Here is a 22,891-nt window from a genome sequence, read left to right on the forward strand (position 1 = left end):
AGAGTGGTGTAGGCATTTGGAAAGCATTTTGAGAATGGAAGAAAAAAAAAAAGGAAAAGTAAAGAGGAGAGGAGAGGAAGAGAAGCAAATGGATTGAAGGAGTGAAGGAAAGAAAGGAAGCATGAAGATACTGTAGGATGACTGAAAGAAGTAAGAGAAAAGGAAAGAAGGAACTGAAAGGATGAATCAAGTAGAAAGGAAGGATGTCACTGAAAGAATGAAGGAGCTGGAAGAGAGGTGTAGAATGAGTGAAGAAAGAACATGAGAGAAAGCAGGACAGAAGGAAGGAAGACATTGAGAAGAATGTAGGCAAGCAAGAAGCAACCAGGACTGAGAATGGAAGAGAAACAAAAGAGGAAAGAGAAATAGAAGGAAGGAAAGGAAGCAAGAAAGAAATGAGAGGAAGGAAATTTAGGAAAATACGTAAAGGAAGGAAGCAAGGAAGCAAAGACGGAAGGAGGAAAGAAGTGAAAGATGGATAGTAGTGAAAGTTGGAAAGAAGACATTGAGAAGAAAATATGCAAGCAAAAGAAGCAAGCAAGACAGTGAATGTAGTAAAAGAAAAGGAGAAGAGAGATGGGAAGATGTTGTCCTCATGAGTGCTGAGGAACCCTGTACAGAGCTCAATGAAAGGCCATGAGGAAGCTGAAGAAGAGAGCTTGGCTGAGGTCATGTCTGTGCTTGATGGTGCACTTGATGTTGTAGGCATTTAGACAGCGCTTCGATAAAGGAGGGGAAAAAAGTGAAGGAAGACGAAAAAAGGGCAAGGAGGGAAATGGAAAGGTTATGAAGGCTAATATAAGGAAGGGAAACATGAGAAGTAAAGAGGAGAGGAAGAGAAGAAAATGGATAGAAGGAGTGAAGGAAAGAAGGAAACCAGGAATAAGTTGTAAAACTGAAAGAAGGAATTGAAAGACTGAAAGAAAATATAAGAAAAAAGAGGAAGGGGCATAGAAAGAAAAAGGAAAAAGAAATCGAATTAAAAAATAAACAAATGAATAACGATGGAAAAAAGTAAGAATGAATGTATGTCAAGAAGGAATGAAGTTTCAGAAAGAAGGAAAGAAGTCAAAAAAAAAAGAAGATGTCTAGAAGAACGTAGGCAAGGAAGAAGCAAGTAGGAAAGCAAGCAAGAGAGAGAATGGAGGAGAAGCAAAGGAGGAGAGATACGGGAAAGCAAGGAAGGAAGCAAGCAAGCAAGAAAAGAATCAAGGAGGAGCATCCGTCGGCATGATGCATGCAGGGCTGGCAGCAGGCCGATGTGCAGGGAGTGGCATGTGGAGCACAAACACCGCTCCAGACAGAAAAGAAGACTGAAAGGAAGTAAAAGAAAAAACGAAGTAACATGGGAATAAAAAAGGAAGAAGAAATCGAATGAAAAAAAAATAAATAAAATAAAGGAATCATAAAGTAACAGAGAGAAAGAATGAGATATATGAAGAAGAAAATAAGATTCAGAAAGAAGGAAAAAAGTGCGAGAAGGAAAAAAGAGAAGGAAAGAAGTGGAAGAAGAAAAAGGGAGAAAGAAGGAAGGAAGTATGCATGCAGAAGAAAGCATGCAAGCAAGAAGCAAGCAGGAAAGCAAGCAAGAGAGAGAATGGAGGAGAAGCAAAGGAGGAGAGAGACAGAAAAGGAAGCAAGCAAGGGCTGGAAGCCAGTCAGTGTGCGGGGAGCTGTCTCGGGCTGTGCTGGGGTGGGTGTCGGCGCCGTGTCCGTGGTGTGTCCCGCGAGTGGCGGGGCTGTCCTGTCCCGCGCGGCGGTGTCGGTGTCGCTGTCGTGCTGTCGGCGGCGGGCGCGAGTGAGGCGTCGGAGCACACGGTGTCGCTGCAGGCTCAGGAACGGCGCGGGAGCGGCGGGAGGGCGGCTCCGCCCCGGGGCGGCGGGAAGGGCGGCTGTGCGCGCGGGGGGAGCGGCGCGGGGCGGGCAGGAGAGCGGCGGCGGCGGCGTTGGGAGCCGTGCGGGGCGCGGGCGGCGGCGGCGGCCATGGTGGTGTGCGTGCGGGCCGTGGTGCGGGTGCTGGTGCTGCAGGCGGCCTGGGCGCTGGGCGGCGGGCAGGTGCGCTACTCGGTGCCGGAGGAAGCCAAGGGCGGCACGGTGGTGGGGCGGCTGGCGCAGGACCTGGGCCTGGAGGCGGGCGAGGCGGAGGCGCGGCGGCTGCGGCTGGTGGCGCAGGGCCGGCGGGCGAGCGTGGAGGTGAGCGGGGCGAGCGGGGCGCTGGTGGTGAGCTCGCGGCTGGACCGGGAGGAGCTGTGCGGGAAGAGCGCGCCCTGCGCCCTGCGCCTGGAGGTGCTGCTGGAGCGGCCGCTGCGCGTCTTCCACGTGGAGGTGGAGGTCACCGACATCAACGACAATGCGCCGCTCTTCCCCGCCGCCACCAAAAACCTCAGCATCGCGGAATCGTCGCTGCCGGGATCCCGTTTCCCGCTGGAGGGCGCGTCGGATGCGGACATCGGAGCCAACGCGCAGCTTTCCTACACCCTCAGCCCCAGCGAGCACTTCGCTCTGGAATTAGAAAAAGAGAATGAACGCAATATCATACCTTATCTTGTATTAAAGAAATCTCTGGACCGCGAGTCGTTGGCCGAGCACCGTCTGGTGCTGACGGCGAGTGACGGGGGCAGGCCGGCACTGACGGGCACGGTGGAGCTGGTGGTGTCGGTGCTGGATGCAAACGACAACCCACCCCAGTTCAACCAGTCGGTGTATAAAGTGCAGGTACGGGAGAACGCAGCGGAGGGTATGCTGGTGGCCCGAGTCGGCGCCACGGACCCGGACGAAGGAAGTAACAGTGAATTGACCTACAGCGCAAGCAACTTTATTCCCCCGAGTGGAAGAGATCTGATTTCGGTTAATCCGCAGACGGGCGAGATCCGCCTCGTCGGTGCCCTGGACTTTGAGGAAGTCAGTGTATTTGACTTTAGCATTGAGGCGAAAGACAAGGGGACGCCCTCGTTATCAGGGCACTGCAGAGTGGAGCTGGAGGTGCTGGACGTGAACGACAACGCGCCCGAGGTGTGGGTGACGTCGCTGTCGGTGCCGGTGCCCGAGGACGCGTCGGTGGGGACGGTGGTGGCGCTGCTGAGCGTGTCGGACCGGGACTCGGGGGCGAACGGGCGGGTGCGCTGCGCGGTGTGGCCGCCGGCGCCGTTCGGGCTGGTGGCGACGTTCGCGGGCTCGTACTCGCTGGTGCTGCGGGAGGCGCTGGACCGGGAGCGGGTGTCGGAGTACGAGGTGGAGGTGCGGGCGGAGGACGGCGGGGCGCCGCCGCTGCGCGCCAGCCGCGGGCTGCGGGTGCCGGTGTCGGACGTGAACGACAACGCGCCGGCGTTCGCGCAGGCCGTGTACACGGTGCTGGCGCGGGAGAACAACGCGGCGGGCGCGGAGCTGGCGCGGCTGTGGGCGCGGGACCCGGACGAGGCGGGCAACGGGCGCGTGAGCTACTCGGTGGCGGAGGGCGGCGCGGGCGCGGGCGCGGGGTCGGGGTCGGGGTCGGGGTGGCGTCCGGCGTCGAGCTACGTGTCGGTGGACGCGGAGAGCGGGCGTCTGTGGGCGCTGCGGCCCCTGGACTACGAGGAGCTGCAGGTGCTGCAGTTCGAGGTGCGTGCGGTGGACGCGGGCGAGCCGCCGCTGTGCGGCAACGCCACGGTGCAGCTGTTCGTGGTGGACGAGAACGACAACGCGCCGGCGCTGCTGCCGCCTGCCGGCGGCGGGCCGGGGCCCTGGGCTGCGGGCGAGGCGTCGGCGTCGGCGTCGGCGCCGGGGTCGCTGTGGGCGTGGGCGGCGTGGGGGGCGCCGGCGGGGCAGGTGGTGGCGAAGATCCGCGCGGTGGACGCGGACTCGGGCTACAACGCGTGGCTGCGCTACGAGCTGTGGGAGCCGCGGGGCAAGGGCCCGTTCCGCGTGGGGCTGTACAGCGGCGAGGTGAGCACGGCGCGGGCGCTGGAGGAGGCGGACGGCCCGCGGCAGAGGCTGCTGATCGTGGTGCGGGACCACGGGGAGCCGTCGCGCTCGGCCACGGCCACGCTGAGCGTGTCGCTGGTGGAGGGCGCCGAGGCGGCGCTGTCGGCGGCGGCGGCGGGGGCGGGGGCGTCGTCGTCGGGGGCGGGTGTGCGGCCGGCGGCGGGCGCGGAGGGCGGCGCGGCGGCGGCGACGAACGTGTGGCTGGTGGTGGCCATCTGCGCGGTGTCGAGCCTGTTCCTGCTGGCGGTGGTGCTGTACGGGGCGTCGCGCTGGGCGCCGCGGGCGGCCGTGCTGGCGGGGCCCGGGCCGGCCACGCTGGTGTGCGCCAGCGAGGTGGGCAGCTGGTCGTACTCGCAGCGCCAGAGCCGGAGCCTGTGCGTGGCGGACGGCGCGGGCAAGAGCGACCTGATGGTTTTCAGCCCCAACTGCCCGCCGCCGCCCGGCCCCGCGGCAGAAAACGCTTCTGCCGAGAAGGGACCTTCGCTCTCCCCGTACTCTTCGGGCACGGTAGGTTGCCCCTTGTTTTTTTTATTTTTTTCCCATTTTTTGTGTTTTGTTTTCCGATGATATTTCATGGCACGTTGGTCATTGAAACGATGTGGTTATGGAAGTAATTTTACAATGATTTTCATCACAATATGGTCTCTGCAAATCTTGTTACTTACTGGTGTGTAGCATTTCTGTTGGAGACAGTTGAAGGACTGCAGTCCAGGAAGAGTTGGTCTGGTTGTGACTGTGCAGCAGGCACTGTTGAAAGCCCTTTAAGTAGCTGAATGCTTGTTATGTTGTTTTCTTCAGGGCCATTCAGGAAACACCTTGTGTAGCTGGAAAAGCAGGACAGTCTTGGCCTCATGTTTTCGAATAAGTGATGCTGTGAAGTCCTCTATCCATGCAGGATGCTGCAAAGCTCTTGTACTGTCTGACACCGATGCCATGATGTTTGTGTCTCACTCCTTCACCAACAGGGTTGTCATCTCTCAGAATGAAGTCAATACCCATTGACATTAGCTGTCATTACATCTCTTTTTGAAAGAGGTACACTGGGCTGTTTTGATGTTCTTTCAGGGAATCTGCAAGATGGTCCCTGTGTATATGGGACCATTGGCTGGGTTTTGCAGGTTTCAGATCTGTCATTGCTGGGAAGGGTGTGTGAAAGTTGGAGTGAGCATTGTGTTGGGAAGGGAAAGTGTGTCATCTGGCGGAGGTGAATGTGGCAATGGCACTGAATGGGACCTGGCCTTATTCTGAAGTGAACTGTGACCTCTGGGGGGAAGTCCCACTGCCTCAGGGAAAAGGAAATCTATAGTCTGCATTGTATGCCTTATGAGTAGAAGAAGAGATGTCTACTTGTGTTGAAAACACACATTCGAGAATGGGGGATCAAGGGTGCCTAAAGTGAATGCTGACACAAAATAGTCTCAGAATGTTCCTGGGCAAGACCCTTTTCCAGGCTTGAAGTGACATGATTTGAAGGTCTTGCCTATCTTGAGAATAAAATCAATGGAGATTGTGCTTAGAGCTTTTATGACATGGGTTCTACAAATGCTGCTTCTTACTGGCATGCATTATTTCCACCTGAGATTGCTGAAGGACTGGTGATATGAACAGTGGTGGTGGTCCTGTAGGCACTATTCTTTCTCTTTCAGTTCATACTTGAAACCTGTGTAGTAAAAATGGTTTTATAGTTTGTTTGTTATTTGGTGGGTGTGGTGGTAATCTGCTAATCATGGTTTTTGAGGTTTTCCATCTTCATTAGCATGCATCCAAGTGTTCCTCAATCCTGGTTTGGAAATTCTGTCATGGAGGTCTGATTTCCCAGGATGCAGGATAAAATGTACCACAGGACAACATGGAGGAGAAGCCTGGCACACTGCGGTCTTCAGCCAGGAGCCTCTTAGAATTCCCATAAATTCAGCTGTGATCTGTTTCTGAGGATAAGAGGCAGTGTTTTATTCATGCTTCCACATGCCTTTCTTACTCTGTGTGTTTTGAGTCTTTGCCTGGTATTTTCCCTGGGGATCCCCTTCTTGCCTGTGGATGAAGCTTGAGTAAGTTGAGAGCATGGCAGCATGGTTTGTAGAATTCAACCTCAGGGGCCTCCGTCAAGTGATTGGAGACAGCAAGGCCATATATGAAGAACGATGAGCTTCCTCAGGGTCCTGTGCAATCAAGTTCTGCTTGTTCTCACTCCCTGTTGTTGTGATGTTTCTGCTTGTGAAGGTATCTTCATAGGCACCTTTAATCATGTCTGTCTGAAGGTGGAGTGTTGTTGCTCAGGCAGGAGCTTTTTCCACTAGGGATGATTCTTCCTGAGTTGTCAAAATGTCGCTGCAGTCTTCCCTCTGGTTGTGTTCTTAAGATAGACAGGAAGAAGTGCTGTCTGTATTCTCAATGTTGTCCAGAGCTTGTGTTTCAATGAAGTGGACTGGAATACTATAGTTTTCATCTCTCCTGTAATGAAAACATCCCACTCCCCACTCTACTGTTTTTCTTCTCTCATATTGGAAATCTGTTGGTAACGGTGGATGAGATGTAGTCTGTTGAGTTGTGGCTGCTGACAGAGGGCAGACACTTGGGTAGTTGCCCATGTGTGTGTTGGTGCTGTTTTTTGCACTGTTCAGAGCAGAGGTTGTCGTTGAGAGAATGTCATTGGCTTTCAGGTCTGCCTCTTGCTTCCCATGTGATAGGATCTTAAGGTACCTCGTGTTGAAGGTGGCACATGGATGTCCGTGGTTTCCTTGCTGAGAACATGAAGAACACTGCAGTTAGATGAGGCTTGTGAAGGCCTCATCCTGTGAAGGTCTGTCTGTCTCCAAGGAAGGCAATTTGTGTCAATTCCTGGCCTGATGTTGCAGGGCCTCGTCAGGTTCTACATAGAGTTTTATTTTTGTCTGTCCACTTGGTTTTCCTTCATCTCACTGTTCTGTACCATAGGCCTGGATTTGCAGCAGTCTATCAGATGGCCTTTGACTCCTGTGTTCCTGAGCATGAGGAGTTGCTGCACCAGCAGAAGCTGCTGTTGTCCTTCGGACCATCTTTCACCATTTTCATCACAGATTGCTGAGCCAGTGCAAAGGCTTGAGATTGCCGTTTGTGCAGGGGGGAAGATCCTGGCAGTGTAGGAGAAGGTGAGGCTATGCAGAAGGTGATGCTCAGAGGTGGGTTCAGAGCTGTACTGTGTCTGTGGGCTGGAGCATCGTCCAGGTGTTGTGGCAGTGATTTTGTGAACTCCTTTTTGAGAAGGAGTGAGCATTTGGCAATGGGCAGGATGGTGTTGAGCAGGAAAAGAACCTTGTTTGTGGGAAATGGAGATGCTGGGTGGAAGTTGGAGTGTGGCCTTTGCCAAGAAGTGGGGAGGAGGGGAAGAAGTGCTCTCCATGTTTACACTGTTGGCAAATCTTGTGTTTCAATGAGCTTGGATGGGATCCTTTGTTGTTTCTTTGTTTTTTTTTTTTTTTTTTTTCTCTCCTGTATGATGGCTTCCTGTGTGACAGCTGTGTGTCAGGGTCACATCACAGTTTCCCACGACTGGGGAGCTTTTGCTAAGCTTGGTGATTTCTCTTGAGTCCAGCTTCCCTAGAAATCACTGAAGATTTGGAATGAAAATTTCTCTTTGAAACCAATTATCCATCCATGAATCTGTTACTTTTTCTGAGCATGCAATCGCATGTACCGGTGCTGATGGTGCTGGTAAGTTGTTCATATGCAAAAATTATGTTTGGGAGACAGACAGGTGTCTATTTTTTTGCAGTTTAGTTGTGTTCCCTTTATGTTGGATGGACTGAACATTGCCTGGGGAATGCCTGTAGGTTTGGTGCCCTGTGGTGTGCATGTTGGTACCGATGGGTTTCTCCCACTGGGAAGGATCCCTTCCCATGGTGTCTGTGTGGAGTGAGAAATAGAAGAAATTTCTAAGGAGACTTGATGGGGTGGGTGTATTCGTTGTGCACTTGACTTCCCCTCAGTCTTTGTACTTGCATAGTTGGCCCCAGTGGATATGGTGCATCTCTTGTAATACGTCTCATTCCAAGAAGTGAACATGTGTAGGGGAGCAATTTGTGGTGTCGAATGATTTCATAGGTGTCCCACATCAGAAGTAAAGTTTTTCCATCCAGCTTCCCGGGGAATCTGGAATAACGTTTGATGAAATTGTTGTTTATAAGCAATTCTCCTGTCATGGAAGATCTTTTCCTAAATAAAGGTAAGTGGCTCCTGCCCAAATAAGATGTGTTCAAGAAAGCAATGCACAATTTTTGCTATTTAACTGCAATATGTTCATGTTGGGTGGATGGAACATATCCTGGGTAATGGCTGTAGTTTTAGAGCAGCAGAGCCCTGCTGCCTGATCTTGTTCCTTTCCTGTTGCTTCCCATCACAGCGTGAGCAGGTGGCAGGACAGCCATGAAAGGTTTCATTTTGTGAAAGTGAGTGAAAGACTCACCTGAGCTGTATGGAGGTCTTGGTGCCTGTTTGCAGTGGGCATCCAGGTCCTCTGGTGTGCAGTGGCTCGTGAGAGAAATTCCTGGGGGGACATGATCCTGCTGAGTGCTAAGGATGGTGTACAGAGCAGAATGGAAGGCGGTGAGGAAGAGGAAGTAGAGGTGTTGCCTCAGAGCATGTCTGAGTTTGATTGGAAGAGTGATGCAGGTATTTGGAAAGCATTTTGATAAAGCAGGAAAAAATGAATAGGAGGAAGAAGATAATGCATAGTAAAGAGGAGAGGAAGAGAAGCAGGTGGATAGAATGAGTGAAGGAAAGAAAAGGAAAGGAAGGAAGCATGACAAAACTGTAGGAAGCATGAAGAAATTGTACTGAAGAAGTAATAGAAAAGGAAAGAAGGCACTGAAAGGATGAAAGAAAGACAAGAAGAGGAAAGAAGGCACTTAAAGGATGAAAGAAGAAACAGGAATACGAGTAGAGAACAGGTGAAGAAAATATGTAAGAGAAAGAAAGAGAGAGAGAGAAAGAAAGAAAAAGAAAGAAAGAAAAAGAAAGAAAGAAAGAAAGAAAGAAAGAAAGAAAGAAAGAAAGAAAGAAAGAAAGAAAGAAAGAAAGAAAGAAAGAAAGAAAGAAAGAAAGAAAGAAAGAAAGAAAGAAAGAAAGAAAAAATCATCAAGAAGAATGCAAGCAAGCAAGAACCAAGCAAGAATGACAATGGAAGAGAAACAAAGGAGAAAAGCGCCAGGGAATGAAGGATAGGAAGGAATGAAAGAAGTGACAAGGAAATTTACCAAAAGGAAGGGAACGAAGCAAAGAGGCAAAGATGGCAGAAGGAGAGAAGTGAAAGAAGAGAAAGAATAAAAGTAGACGTCCAGAAGAATGCAGGCAAGCAAGAAACAAGCAGAAAAGCAAGCAAGACAGAGAATGGAGGAGAAGCAAAGGAGGAGAGAGACAAGAAAGAAATGAAAGGTCTTGTCTAAGAATATATCAAAGGTTGATGGGAAGAGTGGTGCAGGCATTTGGAAAGCATTTTGATAAAGCAGGAAAATAACTAAAAAAAAAAAAAGGAAGAGGAGGAAGAAGAAAAGACGGGGAAGGAGGGAGATGGAAAGGCTCTGAAGGCTAATGCAGGAAAAGGACAAGTGACAAGTGAAGTGGGGAGGAAGAGAAACTAGTGGATAGAAGGAGATAAGGAAAGAAAGGAAGTAGGAAGATATTGCAAGAATGAAAGAAGGAATTGAAAGTACGTGAGAAGGTACAAAGGGATAGGAGGAAGAAAGGAATAGAATGAAAGCAGGAACAAATTGAATGAAAAAAGAAACATGAAAAAAATTAAGGTAGAGCTAAATTGAAAAGATTCAGAGAGAAGGAAAGAAGTGAATGTAGGAAAGAATTGAAAGAAGGAAAAGGGAGAAAGAAGGAAAGAAGTGAAAGAAGAATAAGAGAGAAAGAGGGAAAGAATTTATGCAGAAGAAAGCATGAAAGAAAAAAGGAAGCAGGACAAAAAAAGCAAGACAGAGAATGGAGGAGAAGCAAAGGAGGAGGGAGACAGGAAAGGAAGAAAGCAAGCGAGGAGGAGCGTCCTTCAGCGTGGTGCGCGCAGGGCTGGGAGCCGGTCAGTGTGCGGGGGGCAGCATCTGGAGCGCGGCGCTGCGGGGCTGTTGCCCCCTGGTTGTCGCTGCTGTCTCGGGCTGTACTGGGGTGGGTGTCGGCGCCGTGACCGTGGTGTGTCCCGCGAGTGGCGGGGATGTCCTGTCCCGCGCGGCGGTGTCGGTGTCGCTGTCGTGCTGTCGGCGGCGGGCGCGAGTGAGGCGTCGGAGCACACGGTGTCGCTGCAGGCTCAGGAACGGCGCGGGAGCGGCGGGAGGGCGGCTCCGCCCCGGGGCGGCGGGAAGGGCGGCTGTGCGCGCGGGGGGAGCGGCGCGGGGCGGGCAGGAGAGCGGCGGCGGCGGCGTTGGGAGCCGTGCGGGGCGCGGGCGGCGGCGGCGGCCATGGTGGTGTGCGTGCGGGCCGTGGTGCGGGTGCTGGTGCTGCAGGCGGCCTGGGCGCTGGGCGGCGGGCAGGTGCGCTACTCGGTGCCGGAGGAAGCCAAGGGCGGCACGGTGGTGGGGCGGCTGGCGCAGGACCTGGGCCTGGAGGCGGGCGAGGCGGAGGCGCGGCGGCTGCGGCTGGTGGCGCAGGGCCGGCGGGCGAGCGTGGAGGTGAGCGGGGCGAGCGGGGCGCTGGTGGTGAGCTCGCGGCTGGACCGGGAGGAGCTGTGCGGGAAGAGCGCGCCCTGCGCCCTGCGCCTGGAGGTGCTGCTGGAGCGGCCGCTGCGCGTCTTCCACGTGGAGGTGGAGGTCACCGACATCAACGACAATGCCCCGCTCTTCCCCGTGGAAGAGGAAGCATTTAATATCGCGGAATCGTCGCTGCCGGGATCCCGTTTCCCGCTGGAGGGCGCGTCGGATGCGGATATCGGAGCCAACGCGCAGCTCTCCTATACCCTCAGCCCAAGCGAGCACTTCACTCTGGATTTGCAAAAAACGGAGGATGATACCGAGTCGTTATTCTTGGTGCTGAGGCGGCCGCTGGACCGCGAGTCGTTGGCCGAGCACCGTCTGGTGCTGACGGCGATTGATGGGGGCAGGCCGGCTCTGACAGGCACGGTGGAGCTGTTGGTGTCGGTGCTGGATGCAAATGACAACGCGCCCCAGTTCAACCAGTCGGTGTATAAAGTGCGGCTGCCGGAAAATAGTGAACGGGGCAGTTTTGTACTCAGAGTAAATGCCACGGATTTAGATGAAGGCACCAATAGGAACATCTCTTATTCTCTTCAGAGCCTGTTTCCTCAAGATGGACGAGACATATTTGAAATTCACAAAACGAGCGGAGAGATTCATCTTAGAGGTACTTTAGACTTTGAGGACGTTGGACAGTATCGCCTACAAGTGGATGCAAAGGACATGGGAAACCCACCGCTGTCGGGTCACTGCAAGGTGGTGGTGGAGGTGCTGGACGTGAACGACAACGCGCCCGAGGTGTGGGTGACGTCGCTGTCGGTGCCGGTGCCCGAGGACGCGTCGGTGGGGACGGTGGTGGCGCTGCTGAGCGTGTCGGACCGGGACTCGGGGGCGAACGGGCGGGTGCGCTGCGCGGTGTGGCCGCCGGCGCCGTTCGGGCTGGTGGCGACGTTCGCGGGCTCGTACTCGCTGGTGCTGCGGGAGGCGCTGGACCGGGAGCGGGTGTCGGAGTACGAGGTGGAGGTGCGGGCGGAGGACGGCGGGGCGCCGCCGCTGCGCGCCAGCCGCGGGCTGCGGGTGCCGGTGTCGGACGTGAACGACAACGCGCCGGCGTTCGCGCAGGCCGTGTACACGGTGCTGGCGCGGGAGAACAACGCGGCGGGCGCGGAGCTGGCGCGGCTGTGGGCGCGGGACCCGGACGAGGCGGGCAACGGGCGCGTGAGCTACTCGGTGGCGGAGGGCGGCGCGGGCGCGGGCGCGGGGTCGGGGTCGGGGTCGGGGTGGCGTCCGGCGTCGAGCTACGTGTCGGTGGACGCGGAGAGCGGGCGTCTGTGGGCGCTGCGTCCCCTGGACTACGAGGAGCTGCAGGTGCTGCAGTTCGAGGTGCGTGCGGTGGACGCGGGCGAGCCGCCGCTGTGCGGCAACGCCACGGTGCAGCTGTTCGTGGTGGACGAGAACGACAACGCGCCGGCGCTGCTGCCGCCTGCCGGCGGCGGGCCGGGGCCCTGGGCTGCGGGCGAGGCGTCGGCGTCGGCGTCGGCGCCGGGGTCGCTGTGGGCGTGGGCGGCGTGGGGGGCGCCGGCGGGGCAGGTGGTGGCGAAGATCCGCGCGGTGGACGCGGACTCGGGCTACAACGCGTGGCTGCGCTACGAGCTGTGGGAGCCGCGGGGCAAGGGCCCGTTCCGCGTGGGGCTGTACAGCGGCGAGGTGAGCACGGCGCGGGCGCTGGAGGAGGCGGACGGCCCGCGGCAGAGGCTGCTGATCGTGGTGCGGGACCACGGGGAGCCGTCGCGCTCGGCCACGGCCACGCTGAGCGTGTCGCTGGTGGAGGGCGCCGAGGCGGCGCTGTCGGCGGCGGCGGCGGGGGCGTCGTCGTCGGGGGCGGGTGTGCGGCCGGAGGAGGGCGGCGCGGCGGCGGCGGCGACGAACGTGTGGCTGGTGGTGGCCATCTGCGCGGTGTCGAGCCTGTTCCTGCTGGCGGTGGTGCTGTACGGGGCGTCGCGCTGGGCGCCGCGGGCGGCCGTGCTGGCGGGGCCCGGGCCGGCCACGCTGGTGTGCGCCAGCGAGGTGGGCAGCTGGTCGTACTCGCAGCGCCAGAGCCGGAGCCTGTGCGTGGCGGACGGCGCGGGCAAGAGCGACCTGATGGTTTTCAGCCCCAACTGCCCGCCGCCGCCCGGCCCCGCGGCAGAAAACGCTTCTGCCGAGAAGGGACCTTCGCTCTCCCCGTACTCTTCTGGCACGGTAGGTTGCCCCTTGTTTTTTTATTTTTTTTCTTTACCAGTTCTTGTGTTTTGTTTTCTGATGATATTTCATGGTGCGTAGGTCATTGAAACGGTGTGGATGTGGAAGTAATTTTACAAGGATTTTCGTCACAATATGGTCTCTGCCAATCCTGTTGGTTACTGGTGTGTAACATTTCTGAATGTTACTGTTTCTGAATAAGGACTGCAGTCCAGGAAGAGTTGGTCTGTTTGTGACTGTGCAGCAGGCACTATTGAAAGCCCTTTAAGGAGCTGACTGCTGGGCCTACTGTTGTTACATTGTTTTCTTCAGGGCCGTTTAGGAAACACCTTGTGTAGCTGGAAAAGCAGAACAGTCTTGGCCTCATGTTTTTGGATAAGTGATGCTGTGAAGTCCTGTATACATGCAGGATGCTGCAAAGCTATTGCACCGTCTGACACTGATGCCATGATGTTTGTGTCTCACTCCTTCACCAACAGGGTTGTCATCTGTCAGAATGAAGTTAATACCATTGATGTTAGCTGTCATTACATCTCTGTTTGAAAGAGGCACACTGGCCTGTTTTGATGTTCTTTAAGTGAATGTGCAAGATGGTCCCTGTGCATATGGGACCATTGGCAGGGTTTTGCAGGTTTCAGATCTGTCATTGCTGGGAAGGGTGTGTGAAAGTTGGAGTGAGCATTGTGTTCTGAAGGGAAAGTGTGTCACCTGGCGGAGGTGAATGTAGCAGTGGCACTGAATGGGACCTGGCCTTATTCTGAAGTGAACTGCGACCTTTGTGGGGATGTCCCACTGTCTCAGGGAAAAGGAAATCAGTAGTCTGAATTGCATGCCATAAGAGAAGAAGAAGAGGTGCTTGTGTTGAAAACACACATTTGAGAATGGGGGATCAAGGGTGCCTAAAGTGAATCCTGAGGCAAAATGGTCTCAGAGTGTTCCTGGTCAGGACCATTTTCCAGCCTCCAAGAGACACGATTTGAAGGTCTTGCATATGTTGAGAATTGTATGTGGTATTGAAGTGTCCAGAATATCATTTGAGGTATATGCCTTGTGAGAATTTTCACTGCATCAGTTGTGAATCCCTCTCTCTCCTCTGGGTTGTGTTGAGCAAGGTGGAAAAAAGTGACTCATTGCAGAGAAGTGGACCAGGAAGTGGAGTGGGTGATTTCCCTGGAAAAAGGGTTTTGTCGTCATTGGGTGGAGGGCTGAAGTTGAGTTAGATGATGTTGTAGAGGGCCTTGTCTTGTGCAGGTGAAAATATATCAGAGGAAGTGAGTTTGACTCCTTCCGTTTCCTGCTGCTGCTCAGCTTCTGTGTAGAGCTGCAGTTGCTCGGGATCACTATGCCTCTGCTCTCAGCAAGGCATGCCGGTTTCCCCTGTCTTTTTCTATGCTCCTTGAAGATAGATTAACTTTTCCACTCTGTTTACTGCCAGAAAGTCATTGTTGAAAGGGAAGATGCAGCAAAAATTATATAATATTTATCCTATTTTAAGCATGCTATTTGTGTAGTTTGCAATAGAGAGGTAGAAGAGCAGAGCAGGAGGACAGGGCAATAAACAGAGCAACAGAGAACTGGTTTTCTGCATCCGGCAAAGTGTTTTGTTAGAGGACAGCTTCAGAGGATCTGACTGTGCCAGTTATATGCATTCTGTGGTGACCAGCCTGTCCTGTGTCCTGGGAGTGCTGGTAAATGTGATCGGATGGTTTTCTTGTGCCCAGCTCATGCTCATTGCAGCTGGGTGCAGTTGGTGGGTTGTCTGATGCTCATGAGACAGCGGTGTTGGAGTCTTCCTACTTTTCACACAAGTCTTGTAATGGAATGGGAGATGGGAGAACACCTTTGATGTTCTACTCATTCTACTTCCACTGCATTGCTGTTCCTTTTTATGGAATTGTTGTGTGTAGTCCCCTTACGATGTTTTTTTTTTAACTGTTGCAAATATGTTGATCCCATCAGTTCCTGGTTTGGAACTTCTTATGGAGGCTAGCTGTTCTGTTTTTGATATATATATATATTTTTTTTTCTGATAGAATAAAATCTGTGCCGATCGTGCTTAGTGCTTTGACAACATGGGGTTCTGAAATCCTGTTTCTTACTGGTGTGCAGCATTTCCACCTGAGATTGCTGAAGCAGTGGATGATATGAAAAGTAGAGGTGGTCCTGTAGGCATTATTCTTTCTCATTCAGTTCATACTTGAAACCTTTTGACTTAAAATGATTTTAATGTTTGTTTGTTCGTTATTTGGTGAGTGGAGTGGTAATACCCTAATGATGTTTTTTTGAAGCTTTCTATCTGTGCTGGCATGCATCTAAGAGCTCCTCATCTCCTGGTTTGGAAATACTCTCCTGGAGATCTGATTTCCCAGGGTGCAGGACAGAATATGCCATTAGACGACATGGAGAAGAGGCCTGGCACACTGTGCTCCTCAGCAAGGCGCCTCTCCGAATTCCCAGAAGTTCATCTGTGATCTCTTTCTGAGGATGAGAGGCAGTGTGTTATTCATGCTGACACACAACTGCCTTGGTCTGTGCTTGGAGGCTTTGCCTGATGTTTTCTCCGAGGATCCCCTTCTTGCATATGGATGAAGCTTGAGTAAGCTGAGAGCATGGCAGTGTGGTTTATGTAGGATGGGACCTGGGGGGCCTCAAAGGAAGCAAATGGAGATGTTAAGGCCATGTGTGAAGAACGATGAGCTTCCCGAGGGCCCTGTGCAGTCAAGTTCTGCTTGTCCTCACTCCCTGTTGTTCTTGTGGCATTCCTGCTTGTGAAGACATCTGTCATTGGTGCCTTTAATCATGTCTGCCTGAATGTGGAGTATTGTTGCTCAGGCAGGACCTTTTCCCACGACTGACAATCCTTCCCAGATTGTCGGAAGTTCCCCAAGATATTTCCTCTGCTCGTATTGTTGGGAGGGACAGGAAGAAGTGCTGTTTGTATTTTCCATGTTGTCCAGACCTTGTGGTCCAATGAAGTGGGATGGGATCCTTTGGTTTTCTTCTCTCCTGTAATGAAAATATCCGAATCCCCACTCTGCTATTTTATTTCTGTCATATTGGAAATCTGTTGGTAATAACGGATTAGATATAGTCTGCTGAGTCTCAAGTGCCAGAGAAGACACTTGGACAGTTGGCTGTGAGTGTGGGTGCTGGCTTCTGCACTGTTGAGAGTGGAGGTTGTCGTTGAGAGAATGTCATTGGCTTTCAGGTCTGCCTCTTGCTTCCCATGTGATAGGATCTTAAGGTACCTCGTGTTGAAGGTGGCACATGGAAGTCCATGGTTTCCTTGCTGAGAGCGGGAAGAACACTGCAGTTAGATGAGGCTGGTGAGGGCCTCATCCTGTGAAGGTCTGTCTGTCTCCAAGGAAGGCAATTTGTGTCAATTCCTGGCCTCATGTTCCAGGGCCTTCCCAGGCTCTACTTAGAGTTTTATTTTTGTCTGTCCACTTGGTTTTCCTTCATCTCACTGTTCTGTACTATAGGCCAGCTCTTTCAGTGGTCTGTCAGATGGCCTTTGAGTCCTGTGTTCCTGAGCATGAGGAACTCCAGCAGAAGCTGTGTAAATGTCCATCAGGCCTGCTTTCACCATTTCCATGTGAGATTGCTGAGCCAGTGTTAATTGTTGAGAGTGCCATTTGTGCAGGGTGGAAGATCCTGGCAGTGGTGGGAGAAGGCGAGGCCGTGCAGAGGGTGATGCTCAGAGTTGGATTTGGAGCTGGATTGTGTTGGTGGGGTGGGGCATCGTCTATGTGGCAGTGAGTTTGGAAACAGCATGGAGTGTGGACGGGCATTTGGCAAAGGGCAGGATGGTGTTGAGTGGGAAATGAGCCTTGTACGTGTGAAATGGTGATGCTGGGTGGAAGCTGGAGTGTGGCACTGGCCAAGAAGTGGGGAGGAGGGGAAGAAGTGCCCTCCGTGTTTATGATGTTGGCGAAGGTTTTGTTTTGATGAGTTAGAATGAGATCCTTTGGTTTTCTTCTCTCCTGCATGAAAGCTTCCTTGTTTATTTCTGTTCAGCCCAGCTTCCCTAGAAATACACTGATAACTTTAAATGAGAATTTCTCTTTTAAACCAGTTCCCCATCCTATAATCTGTTCGTTTTCCTGAGGAAGTAATCACTGATGCTGCAGGTCACCCATTCACCTGCAAAGAATATGTTTTTGAGAGAAAAAAGTATGTATTTTCTGCTTTTCAGTTGTGTTCTCATTTGTTTGGATGGACTGAACATTGCCTGGGGAATGCCTGTAGTCTTGGAGCCTTCTGGTGAATACATGGGTACCAATGGGGAGAACAGTTTCTCCCAGTGGCAAGAGTTCTTTCCCCTGGTGTCTATCTGACTTCAGGAATAGAGGCAATTTCTAAGGAGACATGATGGGGTGGGTGTAATCTTTGTGCACTCGACTTGCCCCCTGAGTCTGTGCACTTGCATAGTTGGCCTTGGTCGAGATGGTGCATCTCTTGTAATACGGCTCATTCCAAAATATGAGCGTGTGTATTGGAAGCAGTGCATGGTGTCCAATGACTTCCAAGGTGTCACATAGCTGAAGGAAATTTTTCCATCCAGCCTCCCCAGAAATCTGTGATAATTTTTAAAGAAATTGTGCTTTATAGGCCATTCTCTTCTCATGGAAATGCTTCTTTTTCTAAACAAGTAAGCACTGATCTTACAGGTAAGTGGCTCGTACTCCGAGAAGATGTGTTCAAGAGGGCAAAGCATGAGTTCCTGCTATTTAACTGCAATATGTTTATGTTGGATGGACGGAAAGTAGCCTGGGTAATGTCTTTAGGTGTGGAGCAGCAGAGTCCTGTTGCTTGATCTCATTCCTTTCCTATTGCTTTCCAGCTCAGTGTGAGCAGGTGGCAGGAAAGACATGTAGAGGAGGAATATTTCTGCTTTTCTCTGGGGGCATGTGTTGCAGGTTGAGGTGGTTTGTTTCAGTGAAAATGTAGTGCTGTTACCTTTGTGGAGTTGCTGGGTTTTGTGATGGTTGGCTCTTGTTATGGAGGAGATGTTTCTGGTGGGAGTAATTGCTCTGTGTCCTGAGGTTCTTGCTGCTGGAATGTTCTGGCAGTGGATGTGTACCTGAAAAGCTAAGCAAGAGCTCACCGTTTGGCTTGTGGTTGGCAAGTGAGCTGCACCAAAGAGCCTTCCTTGGAGTGTGTGGTTGTGTGGCAGATCTGCATTTGCCTCATGCTTTACCCCTTCTTGGAGAATTTGCATGCTGTGTTATGGTGGATCTGAGCTATTAAATGAAAGACTTACCTGACCTGAGTCCTTGGAACCTGCTTGCAGTGGGCATCCTGCTCTGCAGTAGCCTATTGAGAGGAGTAGAGCGAGTTCTCTGGAGGAGTAATTCCCGAGGGGATGTCATCCTCGTGAGTGCTGAGGGACACTGTACGGAGCTGAATGGAAGGCTGTGAGGAAGATGAAGAGAGCTTGACTGAGGTCATGTCTGTGCTTGATGGTGAGGGTGGTATAGGCATTTGGACAGCGTTTTGATACAGCAGGAAAAAGAAAAAAAAAAAGTGAAGGAAGAAGAAAATAGGACAAGGAGGCAAAGGTGTCTCCAAAGGGAAAGGTTAAGAAGGTTAATGCAGGGAAGGTTAACATGAATATTAAAGAGGAGAGGAAGAAAAACAGATGGATAGGAGTGAAGGAAAGAAGAAAACCAGGAAGAAGTTGTAAGAATAAAAGAAGGAACTGAAAGACTGAAAGGAAGTAAAAGAAAAAACGAAGTAACATAGGACTAAAAAAAAAAAAGGAAGCAGAAATCGAATAAAAAAATACGAATAACGAAGGAAGAGAGAGAAAGAATGAAGATATATGAAGAAGAAAATAGGGTTCAGAAAGAAGGAAAGAAGTGAAAGAAGGAACAAAGTGAAAGAAGTAATAGCGAGAATGAAGGAACAAAGTGAAAGAAGGAAAAAAGTGCGAGAAGGAAAGAAGTGGAAGAAGGAAAAGGGAGAAAAAAAGAAAAGTAGTATGCATGCAGAAGAAAGCATGCAAACAAGAAGGAAGCAGGAAAGCAAGCAAGAGGAGAAGCAATGGAGGAGAAGCAAAGGAGGAGAAGGACGGGAAAGGAAGCAAGCAAGGGCTGGAAGCCAGTCAGTGTGCGGGGAGCTGTCTCGGGCTGTGCTGGGGTGGGTGTCGGCGCCGTGTCCGTGGTGTGTCCCGCGAGTGGCGGGGCTGTCCTGTCCCGCGCGGCGGTGTCGGTGTCGCTGTCGTGCTGTCGGCGGCGGGCGCGAGTGAGGCGTCGGAGCACACGGTGTCGCTGCAGGCTCAGGAACGGCGCGGGAGCGGCGGGAGGGCGGCTCCGCCCCGGGGCGGCGGGAAGGGCGGCTGTGCGCGCGGGGGGAGCGGCGCGGGGCGGGCAGGAGAGCGGCGGCGGCGGCGTTGGGAGCCGTGCGGGGCGCGGGCGGCGGCGGCGGCCATGGTGGTGTGCGTGCGGGCCGTGGTGCGGGTGCTGGTGCTGCAGGCGGCCTGGGCGCTGGGCGGCGGGCAGGTGCGCTACTCGGTGCCGGAGGAAGCCAAGGGCGGCACGGTGGTGGGGCGGCTGGCGCAGGACCTGGGCCTGGAGGCGGGCGAGGCGGAGGCGCGGCGGCTGCGGCTGGTGGCGCAGGGCCGGCGGGCGAGCGTGGAGGTGAGCGGGGCGAGCGGGGCGCTGGTGGTGAGCTCGCGGCTGGACCGGGAGGAGCTGTGCGGGAAGAGCGCGCCCTGCGCCCTGCGCCTGGAGGTGCTGCTGGAGCGGCCGCTGCGCGTCTTCCACGTGGAGGTGGAGGTCACCGACATCAACGACAATGCGCCGCTCTTCCCCGCCGCTCTGGTAAACCTCAGTTTACCGGAAAACTCGCCTCCCGGTTCCCGCTTCCCGCTGGAGGGCGCGTCGGATGCCGATATCGGAGCCAACGCGCAGCTTTCCTATACCCTCAGCCCCAGCGAGCACTTCGCTCTGGACGTGAAATCTTCAGATGAAAATATGAAGTCGCTGTTCTTGGTGCTGACGAAAGGTCTGGACCGCGAATCGATGCCCGAGCACCGTCTGGTGCTGACGGCGACTGATGGGGGCCGGCCGGCACTGACAGGCACGGTGGAGCTGGTGGTGTCGGTGCTGGATGCGAACGACAACGAGCCCCAGTTCAACCAGTCGGTGTATAAAGTGCGGCTGCTGGAGAACGCGACAGAGGGAACGTTGGTGGCTCAAGTGGGAGCCACCGACCCGGACGAGGGAATTAATCAGGAATTTTCTTTCAGCATCGTCAATTTAGTTCCTGCTACCAAGAGAGATATCTTTAGCATTGATGCACAAACGGGGGAGATCCGTCTGCGAGGCCCCCTGGACTTTGAAGAAGTGCGGTTATATGAGTTGCAAATCGCGGCGAGAGACATGGGAGTTCCGCCTTTATCAGGGCACTGCAGCGTGATGCTAGAGGTGCTGGACGTGAACGACAACGCGCCCGAGGTGTGGGTGACGTCGCTGTCGGTGCCGGTGCCCGAGGACGCGTCGGTGGGGACGGTGGTGGCGCTGCTGAGCGTGTCGGACCGGGACTCGGGGGCGAACGGGCGGGTGCGCTGCGCGGTGTGGCCGCCGGCGCCGTTCGGGCTGGTGGCGACGTTCGCGGGCTCGTACTCGCTGGTGCTGCGGGAGGCGCTGGACCGGGAGCGGGTGTCGGAGTACGAGGTGGAGGTGCGGGCGGAGGACGGCGGGGCGCCGCCGCTGCGCGCCAGCCGCGGGCTGCGGGTGCCGGTGTCGGACGTGAACGACAACGCGCCGGCGTTCGCGCAGGCCGTGTACACGGTGCTGGCGCGGGAGAACAACGCGGCGGGCGCGGAGCTGGCGCGGCTGTGGGCGCGGGACCCGGACGAGGCGGGCAACGGGCGCGTGAGCTACTCGGTGGCGGAGGGCGGCGCGGGCGCGGGCGCGGGGTCGGGGTCGGGGTCGGGGTGGCGTCCGGCGTCGAGCTACGTGTCGGTGGACGCGGAGAGCGGGCGTCTGTGGGCGCTGCGTCCCCTGGACTACGAGGAGCTGCAGGTGCTGCAGTTCGAGGTGCGTGCGGTGGACGCGGGCGAGCCGCCGCTGTGCGGCAACGCCACGGTGCAGCTGTTCGTGGTGGACGAGAACGACAACGCGCCGGCGCTGCTGCCGCCTGCCGGCGGCGGGCCGGGGCCCTGGGCTGCGGGCGAGGCGTCGGCGTCGGCGTCGGCGCCGGGGTCGCTGTGGGCGTGGGCGGCGTGGGGGGCGCCGGCGGGGCAGGTGGTGGCGAAGATCCGCGCGGTGGACGCGGACTCGGGCTACAACGCGTGGCTGCGCTACGAGCTGTGGGAGCCGCGGGGCAAGGGCCCGTTCCGCGTGGGGCTGTACAGCGGCGAGGTGAGCACGGCGCGGGCGCTGGAGGAGGCGGACGGCCCGCGGCAGAGGCTGCTGATCGTGGTGCGGGACCACGGGGAGCCGTCGCGCTCGGCCACGGCCACGCTGAGCGTGTCGCTGGTGGAGGGCGCCGAGGCGGCGCTGTCGGCGGCGGCGGCGGGGGCGTCGTCGTCGGGGGCGGGTGTGCGGCCGGAGGAGGGCGGCGCGGCGGCGGCGGCGACGAACGTGTGGCTGGTGGTGGCCATCTGCGCGGTGTCGAGCCTGTTCCTGCTGGCGGTGGTGCTGTACGGGGCGTCGCGCTGGGCGCCGCGGGCGGCCGTGCTGGCGGGGCCCGGGCCGGCCACGCTGGTGTGCGCCAGCGAGGTGGGCAGCTGGTCGTACTCGCAGCGCCAGAGCCGGAGCCTGTGCGTGGCGGACGGCGCGGGCAAGAGCGACCTGATGGTTTTCAGCCCCAACTGCCCGCCGCCGCCCGGCCCCGCGGCAGAAAACGCTTCTGCCGAGAAGGGACCTTCGCTCTCCCCGTACTCTTCTGGCACGGTAGGTTGCCCCTTGTTTTTTTATTTTTTTTCTTTACCAGTTCTTGTGTTTTGTTTTCTGATGATATTTCATGGTGCGTAGGTCATTGAAACGGTGTGGATGTGGAAGTAATTTTACAAGGATTTTCGTCACAATATGGTCTCTGCCAATCCTGTTGGTTACTGGTGTGTAACATTTCTGAATGTTACTGTTTCTGAATAAGGACTGCAGTCCAGGAAGACATGGTGTGGTTGTGACTGTGCAGCAGGCACTATTGAAAGCCCTTTAAGGAGCTGACTGCTGGGCCTACTGTTGTTACATTGTTTTCTTCAGGGCCGTTTAGGAAACACCTTGTGTAGCTGGAAAAGCAGAACAGTCTTGGCCTCATGTTTTTGGATAAGTGATGCTGTGAAGTCCTGTATACATGCAGGATGCTGCAAAGCTATTGCACCGTCTGACACTGATGCCATGATGTTTGTGTCTCACTCCTTCACCAACAGGGTTGTCATCTGTCAGAATGAAGTTAATACCATTGATGTTAGCTGTCATTACATCTCTGTTTGAAAGAGGCACACTGGCCTGTTTTGATGTTCTTTAAGTGAATCTGCAAGTGAATCTGCAAGATGGTCCCTGTGCATATGGGACCATTGGCAGGGTTTTGCAGGTTTCAGATCTGTCATTGCTGGGAAGGGTCTGTGAAAGTTGGAGTGAGCATTGTGTTGGGAAGGGAAAGTGTGTCACCTGGCGGAGGTGAATGTGGCAGTGGCACTGAATGGGACCTGGTCTTATTCTGAAGTGAACCGTGACCATTGGGGGGAAGTCCCACTGCCTAAGGAAAAGGAAATCAATAGTTTGCATTGCATGCCTTACGAGTAGAAGAAGAGGTGTCTACTTGTGTTGAAAACACACATTCGAGAATGGGGGATCAAGGGTGCCTAAAGTGAATGTTGAGGCAAAGTGGTCTCAGAGTGTTCCTGGGTAGGGCCATTTGCCAGGCTCCAAGAGACACGATTTGAAGGTCTTGCATATGTTGAGAATTGTATGTGGTATTGAAGTGTCCAGAATATCATTTGAGGTATATTCCTTGTGAGAATTTTCACTGCATCAATTTTGAATCCCTCTCTCTCCTCTGGGTTGTGTTGAGCA

The 22,891-nt window shown here is 54.3% G+C and overlaps 2 protein-coding genes across 6 annotated transcripts in view; both read left to right on the forward strand.

Annotated features, from left to right (window-relative positions):
- Positions 1-22,891, forward strand: part of LOC101797191 (protocadherin alpha-C2) — a 167,746-nt gene that overhangs the window by 35,487 nt on the left and 109,368 nt on the right. For 2 of the 5 annotated variants that reach the window (XM_038186302.2, XM_072023606.1), the window contains exon 1: positions 1,411-4,467. The exons of 2 other annotated variants lie outside the window; for them this stretch is intronic. In XM_038186302.2, coding sequence (XP_038042230.2) covers positions 1,543-4,467 — 2,925 coding nt within the window. In that variant the 5' untranslated portion in view covers positions 1,411-1,542. Of the gene's footprint in view, positions 1-1,410; positions 4,468-16,681; positions 21,767-22,891 lie in introns of those variants that run through there. One more of the 5 variants, XM_072023604.1, reaches the window with a different exon arrangement.
- On the forward strand, positions 4,564-12,944 carry LOC139998647 (protocadherin alpha-6-like). The gene has a single exon (XM_072023201.1). It carries the CDS (start codon positions 9,879-9,881, stop codon positions 12,942-12,944), a length of 3,066 nt encoding a protein of 1,021 aa, XP_071879302.1. The 5' UTR covers positions 4,564-9,878.

The sequence above is a fragment of the Anas platyrhynchos genome, chromosome 14 (assembly GCF_047663525.1).
Source record: "Anas platyrhynchos isolate ZD024472 breed Pekin duck chromosome 14, IASCAAS_PekinDuck_T2T, whole genome shotgun sequence".
NCBI lineage: Eukaryota > Metazoa > Chordata > Aves > Anseriformes > Anatidae > Anas > Anas platyrhynchos.

Coding starts and splice junctions, on each gene's coding strand:
- LOC139998647 (XM_072023201.1), top strand. CDS start 9,879: ATGAAAGAAAAAAGGAAGCAGGACAAAAAAAGCAAGACAGAGAATGGA.